The sequence below is a fragment of the Plectropomus leopardus genome, chromosome 10 (assembly GCF_008729295.1).
Source record: "Plectropomus leopardus isolate mb chromosome 10, YSFRI_Pleo_2.0, whole genome shotgun sequence".
Lineage (NCBI taxonomy): Eukaryota > Metazoa > Chordata > Actinopteri > Perciformes > Serranidae > Plectropomus > Plectropomus leopardus.
The window spans coordinates 17,470,626-17,487,955 of NC_056472.1; the positions used below are offsets into that span (position 1 = coordinate 17,470,626).

Sequence of the window (17,330 nt, forward strand, 5' to 3'; positions counted from 1 at the left end):
ATGTTGACAAAACTGACTAAAAACTAAATCTAAATAAATTTCCTGTATATTTTAATTGTATTTTAGTTATTTTTGTAAGTACAAAATATCCTTTCCGGGGTTTTTTTTCTGCCTTAAGTCCAATTTTTTCCAGTTTTTTAATTGACTCCTGTTAAGTAACATTTGCAAAAAAAAATATAGGTACATAGCTTTTTTAAAATTATAGAACATTGCATTTAGAAACCATTTTATTGCTTATAAAATAATTGATAACCACATAAAAATTATTTTGAAAAGTATTGAGAGACAGACTGACGCATAGTGGATTTTGTTTTTTTCATGACATTTGTTGACAATGAGAAAAATATAGAATATTCTCTGCCTTATTTTTGAACTACAAGTAGAGACCATAGACTGTAAAGATGGACGACATGTCCCCACTTACTCCCACTCTACAAAAACGATGCCAAAATATACAGCTGCTGCCATCTTTTGCTGGTGACATTATTTGGAGCTCACCAGTACCAAGTTTTTGCCCATACACTCGTCCAACCGACTACAAACAGCAGTATTGATTGCAAGCACATCAGTTGACACATAGCTGTCAATCATGTTGTTAAACCACCTTTTTGTATAAAAAAAACAAGCGAAAAATAAAAAAAATTACAGAAACCATCCTTGTGAAAAATGTATTTGATGTGTATTTTGCAGGGCTGCCCCCAAGATGCAATTCATCAGTCGGAGACGCCCAGTCAACTGAGTTTGCCTGAAGTCGAGGAGACGGTTTTTCTCTGCAGCGTACTTCTGGGGACATTTTAATGCCCAGTGAGTGCTCCTGACTTTTATGCTACTCTTTGACACAAGGAGCTGCAGAGACATGCAGACAGAGAGAGACCTTCTGCTTATAAGTGCTGGATTTACAGCTCATAACAACTTAACACAATACAGTCTCTGGCTTTTGTTTGATATCTAGTGTCAACAAAAAATGCACATTTACGACCCGTTGTTAACACAGTCAGCTTCTCTACCATATTATGTGAATTCCGCCGTCACACTGAACATCTTGTTGAACCCGTTCAATATTTAAAGCTTTGCATGGAAAACAAAACAATCTTTGAATATTCGTACTGAACAGCCACATCGGATTTGACCAGCATAATCAAGCGTCAGGTACAGCCCTATTACTTTAATATTTCAGTTGTCCCATGTCCAACAGGTTTGTACGGAGGGGTTGGTGTTTATGCAGCCAGCCACCAGGGGGGTGAATAAGATGTTTTGGCTTCGCTTTTGGGCGCTCCTATGCTGTCCATCTTTACATACTGTGTGTTGTTGGTGACACTCACATCGACTTTGGTGTTAGGCTATGCAATTTTAATGACATTGTTCCAAAATGTTTATAAAATTGCACTCACAGAGATAAAAAAAATAGCCTTTTGTTGAGGATGACTAACATCTGGCCAATGCTTAAATCTGTTTAATGAGGTCAGCTGCAGTGTATCAGGTCAGAACATCAGTATTATGCAATATGATAAAATGTGAAATACGTAATACAAAATTATGGCTTGGGCAAGTCTGTTTAATTCCCATGAGAGGAAATATATTTTGTGAGAGTACACAACCATTATTGAAATAATTGTGCGTTTCCATCTTTGGCAACATTTTAAAGACGGCCGTTCTCTACTTGAACACGACAATGCCGCCATGCAGGAACCGAGGTCCATGATTGTTTTCCTGGTTTGGTGTTGAAGAACCTGACTGACTGCACAACCCTCTGACCTCAATCCCATCCAGCACCTTTGGGATAAACTAGAACCGTGCCTGTGAGCCAGGCCTCATCACCCAACATCTGTGCCCATCCTCTCCACTCCTGTGGCTGCGTGGGAAAAAAGCCAAGAGTGGAGGCTGTTAAAGCAGCATATCAATGCCCATGATTCTGGAATAAGATATTCCACAATCATTCATGGGTGTAATGTTCAGCTGTGCTTGTACTATGTTTGCTCATACATCCTACCAAAACTTAAGAGCTCCCAGTAAAAAAGCACAATATTTACCTCACTGACAGTTCAACCTTCCAGCACCTACATCTCACCCCAATTTTAGGCTGCTCAGACGCTATTCACAGAGGCAATATCAAAGGCGGTGTGCATTCAGATCTATTTAAAAGGAGTTTTTCTTTTCCATTCAGCTCTCCTCTTGTGGAAAAGCCTGAGTGAATGGGTGGCCTTAACACCTGCCGGCCTCTTGCAATTCACACCTGATTGGGGAGAGACACTCAATCTCTCAGGGGGTCTGAGAGCTCTGCAGCTGTCTGATCAACATGGAGGGACTGTTATGAAAACAGGTCACTCTTTGTGACCTCTTGTTCAGTTAAATCATTAAGTTGCTCTTGTGGCACCACACCATGAATTGCTAGCATAAAGTGTTATGAACTGTTCCTCCAGCGAGGATAATTATTCTCACTCCCAGGATTTCGTGACACTGCACTCGTAACTCTTCATTTGGAAAAGCAGAGTTGAGCCAGAGTGAGGATTTTACAATGTCTGCAGTGGAGCAGAGTTAACATATGGAAATGGAAGCATGCCCATATATCTACTTGGCTTGAACAGTATTGCCCTCACTCTGACTCTCACGAGGCTGCTCCACCTGCGACTCTCACTAGCTGCTGATAAGGCAAACATGGCAGAAAGGTCATTGTGTAAAGCACTGCGACCCAAAGCACAGATGTTGTTTACCCACAATAACAGAAAGGTCAATAAAATGTAATTTACATATTTTGTCAAATCCAAATGGACTGACATTATTGCCTTCTTTTTTCCCCCACAAATGTCACTGTTTCTCTGATAGCCGTACAAAGGCGGCTTCTTAAAATGGCACATATGCAACATGCACTTCATCTTCGTCAGTCTGTGTGCTCTGAAGACATGAGGACCGCTGCATTGACATTGAAGGGATAGTTTGATTTTTTTGAAGTGGGGTTGTGTGAAATACTTGTCCATAGTTAGTGTACAGTATCACATACAGTAGACAGCAGTCTGACACAGAAGCTAAGCGATGTCCTGCTTTGGATGAAGGCAGGAGCAAAATAGATTTTAGCAACCTAAAAAGTTTCAACTAAAAACATCACTGTCAGTTTAAGAGTCCGTATTATTTCGAATATTTTATATGTTTTACCTTGCGGCAGACAGCCCTTTCTGATGGGGAAGCTGTTAGTGGCTTTAGTCCTCATCTATGCTTTCGTCAAAGTCACAAACTCTGTTAACGTTAACATTAATTTAACGTCGCTGAACACTGAAGTGGCTGGTCTGCCGTTGGCTCAATTGGTTACTTTGCTGTGTTATTGTGTGACTTTGGTGGGGTTTTTTTATTTCAGATTTATCAAAGTCATTCTAATGTCATTCTCATTCTAAATATAGCATACCAATTTTTTTTTTAGGTGGTCCTGTTTTTAAGAGGCTAAAAATGTATTTTACTCCTGCCCTCATCCCCAGCAACCTAGCTTCCCTGGCCGTATGCCTGTTTACTTCTTCAGAAAGGAGGCATGCTGAATGACGTCTAGTAAAGGCTATACACTGACTATGGATAAGTAGCTCATACAAGCCCACTTTAAAAGATCCAAACAATACATTACATCTCCAAAAGTGGATAACAGTTTCTCTGTTGCAGTGTTAGTACAGGGACAACCACTGTCGTCTAACACACTTTACAAGCACAGATCTTTTGAAGTTAGTTATTTTCTTCACTCAATCAGAGTTGACTGGGAGTTTCTTTCCACAAAACGTTTCCCTTTCATCATGCAGAGCTGATTATTAAGTCATTTAATCCAAAACTGGTTCGTACCCAAACGCTTGCCTTTTTCGCTGAACATCGTTTGGGTGCTGAACTGTGCTCGATTGAGTTCAGCTTTCATCGTTGCACCCACATAACTTAATTAAGAACATACAAAAATCTATTTGTGAATCAATTCAGAACCAAGGAGGGTACGACTTGCAATCCTTATGTGAATCGATTTTTCCCTCCACCCTGTGTAGCAATGCCTCCAATCTCCCTTACCAACAAAATATCCTTAAAAGAAATCCTCTGTGTCGTCAATTGACAGACAGAAGCAACAGATGCTGGTTCATGCCAAGGCTATTTTTTTGTCATCTTGGCCTTTCTAATAACTCCTGCTCTCACATTCCCCACTGAACCTTTCTTTCATCAACAAGCTGTTTACAGCCGCACGTCCTCAGCCAGGACAAACCTGCGAGGGAATCATCAGCCATCAATCATCTGGAAACTCACCAGCTTAAAGGTCAATACTTTGTAGGTAGTTGGGTCATCGACAATCTTCTGAAGGTTAGCAGCAACTGTAAAGCAGAGGGCACACAACAACATAATGTTCAAATAAGATCAAACAAGTTTTACAATATAAATATATATACACAATAAATATTTTAATACATGATTTACAAAAGTATGTGTCTAGTGTCAGTATCAACATTACAAAGATAAAATGTTATGTGATCAGTTCTAATACAATTTTTCAACTAAATCAGATACTTCGTATATATTTAAAAAAGACAATATTTAACAATTTCAATTATGTCAGGTTCTGTTTACTTGTGAAATGAAATAAATGTCAATCTCAGATAATAGCGAAATTTCTCGAGAAAATGGTAATATTTTCTAAGTGATGTTTTAGGGTACCTGGGCTTGGCTAAGTATGTATTCAGACAACACAATTTAACAGAATAAAGAGGTGTAACATTACCAACAACAACATCGTGCCCGTTGACCAAACCGGCTGAGAACAGTTCCTGGGAAACGCCATCAGCAGTGTCTTATGAGGGAATAACATGACAAATATTGGACTTGCAGTATTCCACTTAGCAGGTTATTGTGTTAGATACTGAATTAGGTACTGTCATGAGCACAAACACTGCCATTACCCATTACACACAAAACAATTCACAGTGTCTGAAGATGTTATCACTGGGAAAATGGCACATTCATATCCAAATAGGCAGAGCTCCTACCTCGCCCAGGAGTGAATTCGAACCGGATGTCATTCAGCTCCTTTCGGGAGTTCCTGAAAGCAGAGACGAGAGATGTGATTCCACGAGTGGTATCAGAAATGTCAGATTTAGTCATGAACAAGAGAACCATATCAATAAGCTAAAAGACACCAAAACGTTCTGCAGAGTTAGGGAGGGTCGAGTCATAATTCTCATCACTACCAGCGACTCTTTTCAAATAACACAGTCATTTTGATCCATTGTTTAATATAAATGTAAATCACCATTTGCTACAATGATTAGGTACATGAGTTAAAATGAAAAAGCAGTGGGCGATATACTGACCATGCAGTTTCAATCACTTTGAGAAAATGCTTTGAACAACTTTGTTATATACTGAGGATTACCATAAAGACAGAGCACCTATGAAAATGAGCTGTAGCACTGGATGAAAAAGCAGCAGAGAATAAGCAGAGGACATGCCTCGGTGGTTTTGAGCAGTCTGAAGGTAACTGCTGTCCACCTGCTACTCCTGCATATCTCTCACCTGCTGAATCCACTGAGATATACTAGATATCAAAATGCTTTTCTCAAAACTACATGAAGAACTGCAGTAAATGTTGGATTCCACTTATCTTTGTGCATTTACCTGTTTAGATTCTGTGAAGATTAAATGTGACAATTTAAATTAAAAGTGAAATTTTAGCATTCACATAGTGGCATAATATGACTGTAACACTGAGTTGGAATATCTTCTCAAACCTAGACTGCAGTAATATGTGAAACAAAATGTATATATATGTCCATGTATACATCCAGCTTGTTTTACTGCATTAATAAAATGTGCCCTCCAGCCTCTTTGCAGCATCTTTGCATTAGAAATCTGTCTTTAAAATGTGTGTTACAGGGGAGCAGCCAGTTGTTGATAAAAGAAGGACATGCCAGTGCTGCCCAAAGGAAGTGAAGTAGAAGAAGATTAATTTGGTTTGTAGTCTTGTTCAATAAATCAAACGGTCAGCCCACGACCCTCATTTCAGATGAGATTAGAGCCATAATTCAACACACATATAGGCAAAGACATATCCGCAATGAGTTTGTTAGTAGTGTGCAACATAGTAAGAGTAAGGATTTACTATCAGCTGAGCTATGAGTCAGCTTGACTTCTTTTTAATTTTATAGTTACATTTGAAAGAATAAAAACAGGGTAAAAACTCCGGTGGAGCAGATGGACATAAACACTTTTATTCCCAGCAGAGGAAGTAGAAGGTGCACATTGCCAAGGCTCACAAAGCCACACATATGTAAAGAAGATTAAATCCTGCCGAAATAAATAATGACAAAAATTTGCATCTTGTTTAAATACAACTCCGGGATATCAATGATTTCACACTTAAACATCAGTAAAATTAGCATTTCACTCACCAAACCTCTTTTTATTTTTGACACATTGTTAACTGGCTTAAGTAGTTGAGATGACTGAAAAATGTACCACAGGTTTTTGCACTACTAAAGATAGGTCTTTAGTAGTGTAAGATAGTTTTTAGGTTGAGACATTAACATGAACATAACCTTACATTACATAAACATCTCACTGGAAAATATAATGGAGGCTGGTTTCTTTTAAAAATCTTTTCACATGTGCAGCAGGTTATGTTTGTCTGTGCATTACAGACCTGCATTGTTGGTTGTAACAGAGGTGACAGCAGAGCAGACGGGTATTTTTAGGTGAGAAAAATGTAGATATATCACGGAAAATGCCACACACTATGATGCCAAGGCCAACACACAGAAGCCCTGCTGGGTCGAAACTACATACTCTAAATTCTATGTCACTCTGACAGGGAGGCAGGCGTTTTTACACATCCTGACAAACAGTCAATATATCTTTGGGGAGAATGCACTGTTATGCCTGAAAAAGCACCCAAAGCTCATATCTTTATAGCATATCACATGGGTGAGTGCACATAAAAAAGAATCATAAAACGGAATAAGCTCAGGGAAACAATTTTATGCACTTTTTAAAGATGAGATCCAGGTTTCACACAGAAAAAAAAATGTATAGTACTCTCAAAAAAACTGTTGAATGTGTTAAAACTTTACCAGGTATGCAACTAACCCTCACTGGTAAAGCTTTATTTTATGGGTCCATAATTTCCGAACAGTGGCATTGTTAGGCCTGGGCATCTGAAGCTACAGCAACAAATGTTTTATTAATAGCCCCACATCTAAATATATACGCTATATATCTCAAAAATAAAAAAAAGCCTAATAAACATGTCTGAAAAAGCCCTAGATCTAGAAATTGCAAAATGCAAGCTTTGTTTCCTTTGTGTCATTCAGGCAGTGCATTTTGTGTGCTTTTGTGCGCATGTGCAAGAGACATAGCGTATCAGTAATAATTTTAACGTTGTGGAGCTCATTTGAAATGCTTTATTTACTGCTGGGTAGTTTTCTAGTTTATTTTTTCATTTTATAACACATCATCATTTATTAGTTGATTATATATTGCATTATCAATCTGAGTCTTCAAACTAACTAAAGAAGAATGTAGTGCAGTGAAAGGTACATTATCCCTTCCCTAAACTCTCAATTAATTCATTCTAACTAATTACTAGCACATCCCTTGGGGGATAAGCAATTAGGGATCATGGGCTTGTTGTGTAATAGCGACTCCTAGTGAGATGCCAGTGGTGTTTGGCTCAAAACTGCTAAAAATGGCAGCAAGCTGAAACCCAACTTCAAGCTTATGGAAGACATAGCAGGAACATCTGTTTCTCTAAAATGCATCAAGAATATATTTCAGTAGCTACACTGCAATTTGGCAACCTCTAGTTACCCTTTATATAGAAGAACCTTTAGAAAACACGGAAATGTCACCTCTGGATTCAGCTGCTCAGTGTAATCAATTTGCATCTGTGCTATTTTGGCTACTCAAGCTCCAATGACATTGCAACAACAGCAAGCATATTATGCAAGTCTGAACTTCCCTTTCAAACTGCTGACAATGCTCTTCTCAGGAGACCTCTATGCCTTTGTAAAAAAAAAAAAAAAAAAAAAAAAAAAAAAAAATAGAATGAGTTCCAAGCAAAATGTTGACAAAAATCCAATCATGCTGCTGCCGTTCCCCCGTCTCCGCTACAGAGAGGATCATATTACCATAAACTCATGCTAATCAGCCGAACTCCCTTATTAGTAGAGAGAGGAGACCAATTAGCTGTTTATTTTGCTCTCTCAAATGCAATTACTTTCATGGATTCACGATTTAACTTTAAATTTTCACAATTAGAGTTTTATTGTTGTGTTTTTGCCAAAATACCCACATGTTTGTATAATACAACAACTGGCAATCAATCCAGGTTTGAAAAACAATTTGCTTTGGATTTACATTGAAGCCTACAGCAACACTTATACTGCAGATTATTTTTTTTTTAATCTAATATTCCTTCTAAAATACACCGCTTCATATGCAGCATCACATTATTTATGGCCATAAATATCTCTTGCTCTGCCCCCTAAACATAGGAACATAGCCAAAGGAAATCCAAAAATATGACGCAGTCTCTTATCTTATAATACCCTCTGTGCTGATTCACTTTAAAAACATACAGCCAAATCCTTCTCAACCATAAATAAGTCCATTTCTTTTAATGAAACACTTCCTCAGTCAGAAGCAAATATCTCAGAACCCAAAATAAAGCAAACTGTTCCTAAAACACTGATTCTGTCAGCATAACATCTGCTGTTCAGATAGGGATATCTGTGTTGATAGTATAAAGAACAGCATTTGAAAGATAAATTGCAGGCAAAGAGAGGCTTGATGTTATTCACCCTTTCAAAAAGTTCTTTTTTGTATCTTGCTGCTACGTCAAATATAATGTTATGTTCTGTCAAGTGCATCTTTTCTAGTCAAGAGGAATATAGAGGATAATACAAAAATCCCATCGTTAAAACATCCTCTGTGTCATACTGCAGAGCATGTCAAAGAAGAGGGTATAGTGAAAGGCCTTGGTAATCTACCCGGGGAATATATTAGCGTTGAAAACTAAATATTTCTTAGAAAAAAAATGTCATCAGGCTTAACGGGTTTACATCTAAGAAGACACCCATCACATGTCTGCATCTCTAATACTAAATATTCCAGCTGACAAACTAGAGAGATGACCTGAAAGGCTAATGCTGGGATCATATTAAACATAGTGAATACATTTCTCTGGAGACATTAATTCATTCACCACAGGACTGTGCTTTGACACATTTTTATAAGCTCAAGTTAGCATGGTGACATTACTTTTTGTATGTAATAAGAGCTACCATCAAAGTTTATGTTGTAATTGTGATAATTTATAACCGCATCTAACCTGCTTCTTGTGTTTGGGCCATAAAATCCACAAACTGAACAAACATAATTAAATCCATGGATAAATTGTGAAACCGAGAACAAGAAAAAGCAAAAACCGTCGAAACTGGCAATCAATTTTAATCACCACCAGGTTAGAATAACGACTCTCTATCAGCCACCAAACAGTAAGCCATCCCCCACTGCATCCAGACCACTGTTTTGTTATTAAGTACAGAATAAAATGGCTTTCTGTGCCATGCTGGATGCCTGCGGAGGGACCTTTAGATGTCCGTTCAACCAAGTGTGCACTCTGCAACCAGCTCATCAGGGAGCTACAGGCAAAGCTAATGTCTAAAAATGCACCATTGTCTGTTGCATCCCCTTAAATGTCCTCTCTCTTCCTCTATTGGTGTGTTTGCATACTGAGTAAGACAGAAGAGGGAAGATATTATTATATACAGAGTATATATTTGTAATGCGTTCATCTGCCTTGCACTTTTATGTTAAAGTAAAGGGCGCTCAAGTTAGTTGTTTTCTAACATATAGGGTCTACACTGATCATTCTAAGGCCAAATCACAAGCCTCCACGTTGCCACCACAAACAGCAATGTCTGGAATACGACAGCAAAAATCAGAGGGTGCTTTGAAAAAAAAGGACAGCAGATTGTGGAGCACAGCCAGAGAACCAGTGGAGTGTAACCCTCTCCTCCCCACGACACGACCAATGAGACAAAGGGAGATGAAGGGATCCATGGCAATGCCAGATCCCCTCTGAAGCAGGTGAAATACCATTAGGTTTATTAATGGCCTGCATGTTTAGAACAAAGTAATGATGCATCCAGAAACATGATTGGTAATTTTTAAATCTACTGTGCATTTCTGCTTGTACTCCACAGAAACATAGCGATTTTTAAACTTCTTTTAAAGACTGTGTTACCACAACTGATCCAAATCATTTATTTTCTTAAAGGAGGTTTTCAACCCAAAATCAAAAATACATATTTTTTCTTTTACATGTTGCGATATTCATCTACCTGGATTGTTTTGGTGAGTTGCCAAGTGCTGAAGATTTTAGCCATAGAGATGTCTGCCTTCTCCTGAATATAATGGAACAAAAGGACACTTGGCTTGTGGTGCTCAAAGTGCAAAAAAAGCATCTGAAAAACTTGATAGCAAAGTATCTTTCCAAAAATCATGACCCACTTACTCATGATAATAAACACCTTGTTGTTAGCAGTTTCAAGCAGGAACTATTTTCTGTCTACCAAACTACACCTGCCAATTGTATTACTGCACAGAAGTTAGCGTGGGTCTACAGTTAGCTCACCTAGCACCACTGAGCTAGCTAAAGTTACAGCTCAGACAAAGAGAACACCATTAATGTTTACATCTAGCGCTGTCATGCTGCACAAGCATCTCATCCATGAGTAGATACACGCTTACTTCTGTGCTGTGATACTGCAGTTGGAGGATCAAGTAAAATAGTTCCTATATGAAACTGGTCTGTGGATTATCTTGAGTAACCAGGACATTATTTCTAGAAAGAGACATTGCTGTAGAGCTTTGAGGGCAGACATCTCTGTGGCTGATATCTTCAAAACTCTGCATCTCAAACCAAAACAAGCTTGACATGGTCAACAGCATTACAGGTAAGAGGAAAATGTGCATTTTTGACTTTGGAGGTGAACTCTCCCTTTAAGACCGCCTTGTGTGTGTATCAGTGGATGATTGAGAAAATTATATGAAAGAAATAATAATAAAAATAATAATAATAATAAACTTTATTTCTATAGCGCTTTTCTAAACCAGAGTTATAAAATGCTTCATAATACCAAAACCGTACAAATATCTGTCTCACCTTAGCCGTAGTACCATGTTCACAGCGCCTTGAATGTAGGGTGTGTCCCCATATGGCTCCACCTGCATGAGAAAACATCTGATTATGAGACAGTTAAGGTGGTACATGATGGACTTAAAGATCTGACATACAAAAACCATGCACACAGCTTGTACTGCAAAGCAAGAGGTTCTGTATATCGTCAGAATAACATGCAGTAGTGCACTTAAACCATGTGGGGGTTTTTTTCCTGTTGCAACTACAGGGAAATTGTATGGGAAAAGAAAAGGAAGAATACAGAAAGGTGTATTGTTAGGATCTATCGATCAATACCATGTTACAAATGTGCTCTTTGTATGGTAAAGAATGTACATTACGGGTAAGAAATGACTTCCGAGTAGCTGTCACAGTTAATTCTTGACTAGAGTACAAGACTACACCTCAAACTGCTTTGGCTCATTTTCAAAATGACAATAGCCTTAGAAAATGGGCTGCAATGGCAGTGAGTCTTTAGATGAGATACACCCCGGCACTGAGCTGGCACTGTCAGGCAGACAGCCATTTACTCTGAGTTATTACTGCTGAGAGCATCCCTCCAGGAGACCAACATTCACACACGTACACACACACGCCCACCTACACAAGTTCACAGAGAGACACACACGTACAGTTCTACACACGCATGGGTGTACAGAAACACACACAGACACACAATCACCGTGGCATCAAGGTCATTGAATCATGACAAATTAGTGCTGCTGCTGAATCCCTCACCTGGGGATGCTGAATAGACAACCCTTCAATAGGGACATTGTTGGCGTTCTCCTCATTCTAGGAGCAACAAAATGAGAGGGATAATTGTGCAAACGCTATTACATCCTTGGTAAATATCAAATTAGAGCTCATCTTATAAAGAAAACACAGGGAAGTCAATTCAGAACACTCGACGAGGAGCAATTTGCTGGCTTTGTAAGACACTCTAAAACAGGTGCTCGGCTGTTTTGATTAAACTTCATAAAAATATGTGCGTGGTGAAATAAACATTCATAATTGAGTTCATTATTCGTACACAAGCTTCAGCCCAAGTAGGCAAGTTAATTGCATTTCCAAAAACTGCCCCTCTGCCAAGTTATCAAGTTATACAGCAGCAGAGAGGATAAAGCTTATTCATCTATTTGTCTGTTCACCAAATTACAAAAAGGATATTCAGATTTTTATTTGCATGTCAAAATTGGTGTATGAGAGTAGGAGCTAACTTACATCTTTGGCCTCATCTTTCACCCTTCGTGACTGGAGGGAAACAAATCAAACACACATTTACATTTTCATTTTCATAGGTACACAGCAGTAATAATGATTTATATTAGATTCTCAAAGAGCCAAGATCGTCATGTACACTCTTAGCGCATTTTTCAGTTTTCTTTCACTGTATGTCTGTTTCTCCAACTATCTGTCAGTCCAAAACTATTTTTTTACTTTAACAAATAAATAAATAATTTAAAAAAATAACAGTGCAACTGCTAAAAAGAAACCAGCTTATGATCGATGAAAGGAAACACATCCTTGTAAAAATACTATCATCAACAACTTATTTCTTAAATCACAACTTCTGGTAACTATTATTTGTTGCCTCATACATTAAAGCTGGGTATCTCTATCAAAGGGCTCTTTGATCATAGCTGCTGACTTCCTCCTGCCTCAAATCCTTGCAGCTATCTTCCAGCTCATTACGGCGACCTCATGACAGGCTCTCTGAGAGATAAGCCATCTGCTATCCAAAAACTACTGACTGATCGGGGAAGGAAGGAATGTACAGGGTTATACGGTGGGCAAGTTACATAACAGTTCAATCTACAGGTTAGATATGGCATGCAAAAATAACAACCAACACCTAAATAATTCAAAATCTAAATTTCAATGTGCACATTGTAGTTTTGTCACAATGACTAGTGTGATGTGTTGTAAAACTTTATTACACTCATGTGCATTTAAAAAAAGAAAATCATGAGTAATTACAGAATACACACTGCTGAGGCTGGCCATTGTCGAGTCTCACCTACCCTGCCCTGATTCACCGCCGCCTTGCCCTCCTCGCTGCCCTCGTCCAGCTCGTCATCGCTCCACTCCCAGTCTCCATCCTCTGTCTTGTGCAGGTGGCCACTGGAGCCTGGGACTCTCCTCACCTGGAACATGACAACACATAGCCATTACATTTAATGTTAATGATTCCATTCATGATGTTTTTCATTGAACATTTATATTGTAATTTACCCATGATTTCTTTAGATTTTACCGGCCTTCGCATTAGAGCATTGATTCGTAATGTTGTTGGACTACTTAGTGAAAGATATCCTAACTGCTTGTCCATACGTTTCAGATTTAGAAAAAAAAATCCACCTTCCTATTACAGAACATAGACTGTATTATAAAGATGGACAACATGATCACTACTGCACAGACTCTCCAAATGACATCAGCAGCGCAAGATGGCAGCAGCTGTATTTGGGATATATTGGCTTCATTTTGTACAATGTGAGTTAAGTGGAGACACGCCATCCATCTTCCATCCAGCCATCCATCATCTTTTTATGCCATAAAGCATATATTTCACAAAATCTACACAATTAATGAAAACAAACTTTTATTGTTGTTACATGATAAATTGGAGTAAGATTGACTTACCTACACTAGGGTGTAAGTTGTACTAATATATATATATATGTATATATATATATAGACACACCATTGGCTAATTTCAAATATTCCAATAAAAATCATTCATATGCTCATAGTTAATGTATCAGTTTAGTAGGCACAGCTTGGGCTCAGCACAGTACAAGTGAAAACTCTATAAATCATATAACAGGCTACATAAGAGAGATATCCAATATGACATGGTTGAACAGCAGCGGTAATATAACCAGCATAATAAAGCAGTTAAGTTTGGCAGAGTCATTGGTAAAGCCAGCAATTTGCTGCAGCTCCATAGTCTGGAGTATAAGGCAAGCAACACATGACTAGTCTAGCAATGTGAGGTAAGATGTGAGAGCACAATAGTGTTACAAAAGAGACAGCACATGAAACTGAAAGCCACTCACACCAGGGTCATTTAAACACCCTCGTGTTAAACAAGGTCAAAGTGAAAGAAGCACTACCGCTGTGCTGGTGTCAGGTTTTTTTTCCAAACCCGACATAGAACCGAGGCTCCCCAAGTTCTGCTCAGGATCCTTGAGCAAAACAGACACAGATCAATGCACTCAGCTGCCATTCATGATCACTCGACCAATATTCAGAAATAAAAAAAACACACCAGATATGCTGCCTACAAAACCATCCCAATTGAACATGTATGAAACTACATTTCAGTGGGAACAGAAACATTGTTCAGAATGTGTATGTCTTGATATTGGCATAAAATGAATGCACCTTTGCATAAAAATGCCTGTAGTTTAAAATCAGGCGTCAGAAAGCACCCATGCAGAACTCAATCAGTATTCCATCAAGATGTGTGCAGTAGACCATACATTCGTACTCAATATGACCATAAATTTGTACTCAGTATCAATCCTTATATATGTTATATATCCATGTCATTACGTTACACAACAATGATTCAAGCACTAATGTCTAATCTTTAAAAAATAAAAGATCCAATTCTACTCATTTGGAAGCTTGATTGTGGGTATGAGTGTGCCCTCTGCTGGTTACTCAACTGACATGTATCTACAGTTTATACTACATCTTTTTTCACATTCATGTTTCAAATATGATGCAATAAGACAATTTCCTGTATTGCTCACTTTGTTCTTTTTTCAGGAAATTACTCCTAGATTTCTCCCTCCTTTTATTAGATAAGGTATTAATCTGAAATTACTTTGTTGGTGACAGCTGAGCAGAGGATCTGCCATCTCCTTTTCATTCACTGGAGTATGTTCAAGGAGAAGTTAGATCCCATTTAAATAGCAAGGTTTTATACCTGCTGTTTGGCTCTTAAACCCACATAGTGCTTGTTTCATAGGAATAGAATTGAATGTGTTTACCACACAGGACAAAAACTACGGGAGCAGAGCAAGAACACAGAGAAACGGAGGTGCAGAGGGAAACTATTAGAGTTCAAAGAGGTCAAGGAGGATTGAGAGTAACTGGATGCGATCTTGGGAGAGCGAGGCCACATTAGCCTGAATATGACGAGGTCACAGCACCCTGTGATGCCAATGTTTCTGCAGTATTGCTTGTCTCTGCAAGCTTTGGGTAATGTTTGCTGAATGTATAATGGAGATGACTGTAGGTCAAATCAGCACAAAATACCAAGGACACGGGCTCTGTGGCTCGTACATTTCATCCACTGAAGCTATCAGGTGAATGAGACATTGCCTGGCTGTATTTCCTGTTCACAACGTCTACTTCTTACATTTTATAGGACACCACACATAAACATGAAGTGTACTGATTACAGTAATTGTTCAGTAATTATACATTTATCTTTCGGGATTAAATGGCTCCACAGGTTATACTAGGTTATAGTCTGTAAATTTGCCAAGTGCCATCGTTTAAATCCAATTTAACATGGCAATTTGCTTCAGGGTTATAAATAACTCTAAACTGAAAAAAGGTGGTGGCTGTAATACAGTATTTTGACAAAGCTTAAAGATAACCTCTAGTCTAAAATGTGTTTTTCATACATTTATGTCCCCTAAAATGTCTGACCTCTGCTATACTTTCTAGTACCCGTGCAAAGTTTGTCATCATAAAGGTTTTTCACATATTCTACCACAGGGGGCAATGTCTGAGTCTTTCCCTAAAATCTGAGATTCAAACATACGCTAGGCAAACTAGATTAGGAACGTTACTAATACTGAAGTAACTAACTGTCTAATACAGGAAACACATAAAGGCAGGGAACAGAATTCAGCAACAGCAAAGAAACCTGAAACTTGCAGCACAGAGCAGACTCGTTATGTGATATAAAAATCTCAGCCAGACGGAATATATATTTCTGCAAACTTTGATTAGACCCCTGGTATAACAACATAATAACAATGTGATAGATACAACATGTATCATAGTATATTTCACAACCACTACATGGTCAGCCACTGACAGTTAGCCTACAAACTAACAAACAACATAAACAAATAAAAGATGCTAACTACACTTATCACTCCAACTCAAGCATGTATGGCTGACGCTCTCTGATGTTTCCTCGAACGGCTGGGATACGTGGGGCAAGGATGCGACACATCACATCGGCAGGTTGAAGCAGGGTTTTTTACTTGTTAAACAGACTGTCTTTGTAGCCTGTGGATGCTGTTAGCTTTACTGTGTGCATTTTGAGTTTTTCCAAGTGGTAATGCAGTTGTTCATGAAAGGTTTACAACCATAGGCTATTTCAAATGGTACTTAAATAATTAACTGGATCATTTTGACCACAGGATGCATTGATTTGATTGATAGATTTTAATGTGTAAAAACACCCACCACCCTGCATTGCCTCGCCTCTGGTAGAATGAGTTGTTTGTTTTAATTGAATCATACTTTTTTTTTACATAGTTCTATAGGAGCCACATCTAGAGAAAAACTAGAATGACCACCTTGCTGAGTCCAGTGAAATGTTTGTGCTAATTTTGAAAAAACTCCCTCAAGGTGTTCATGAGTTATCATGTTCACAAGAATGAGACAGGCAAGGTCACAGTGACCTTGACCTTTGAAAAATGACCACCAAATGAATAAAATTCATTGACTTGTTGACTTTGTTGACCAGTGGTGTAAAAACAGTATTGAGCTGCACTCCCATCGCACAGCTTTCATGGTCAGTGAAGCAGCTTCAGTTAATTATAATAAACACAGTCTGCTGCGGCAGATGTGTCACATCATGCCCCTGCCCCTTGTATTCTAGCTTTAACACTACCATTAGCCATCTCTATGCCCACTGCTCTTTCTAATGCAAGTAGTGGCAGTGATGTACTGCTAAGACAGATCCAGAGTTGAGAAAAAGAATAGATCTGCTTCCAGACCCCTTTTTTACTTTTTGTGTGGTGAAACCACAGAGAAGAATATTTTTACTTTTTCAAAACATGTCTGGAGGGGAACCTGTGATATATAAATCTTCATACCTTTTGAGCAATAAGTGCATTGTTATGACTGCTAAAGATGACTAAAGTTACCACTTTACCCATCAACA

General features: G+C 38.4%; 1 protein-coding gene across 1 annotated transcript in view; it reads right to left on the reverse strand.

Annotated features, from left to right (window-relative positions):
• stk39 (serine threonine kinase 39) overlaps nt 1-17,330 on the reverse strand; it is a 32,767-nt gene that overhangs the window by 3,668 nt on the left and 11,769 nt on the right. Inside the window, exons 11-17 of the mRNA XM_042494993.1 lie at nt 13,210-13,332; nt 12,410-12,439; nt 11,924-11,980; nt 11,171-11,232; nt 4,995-5,047; nt 4,730-4,798; nt 4,261-4,325 (exon numbers count right to left, since the gene is read on the reverse strand). Coding sequence (XP_042350927.1) covers nt 4,261-4,325; nt 4,730-4,798; nt 4,995-5,047; nt 11,171-11,232; nt 11,924-11,980; nt 12,410-12,439; nt 13,210-13,332 — 459 coding nt within the window. The remainder of the gene's footprint in view (nt 1-4,260; nt 4,326-4,729; nt 4,799-4,994; nt 5,048-11,170; nt 11,233-11,923; nt 11,981-12,409; nt 12,440-13,209; nt 13,333-17,330) is intronic.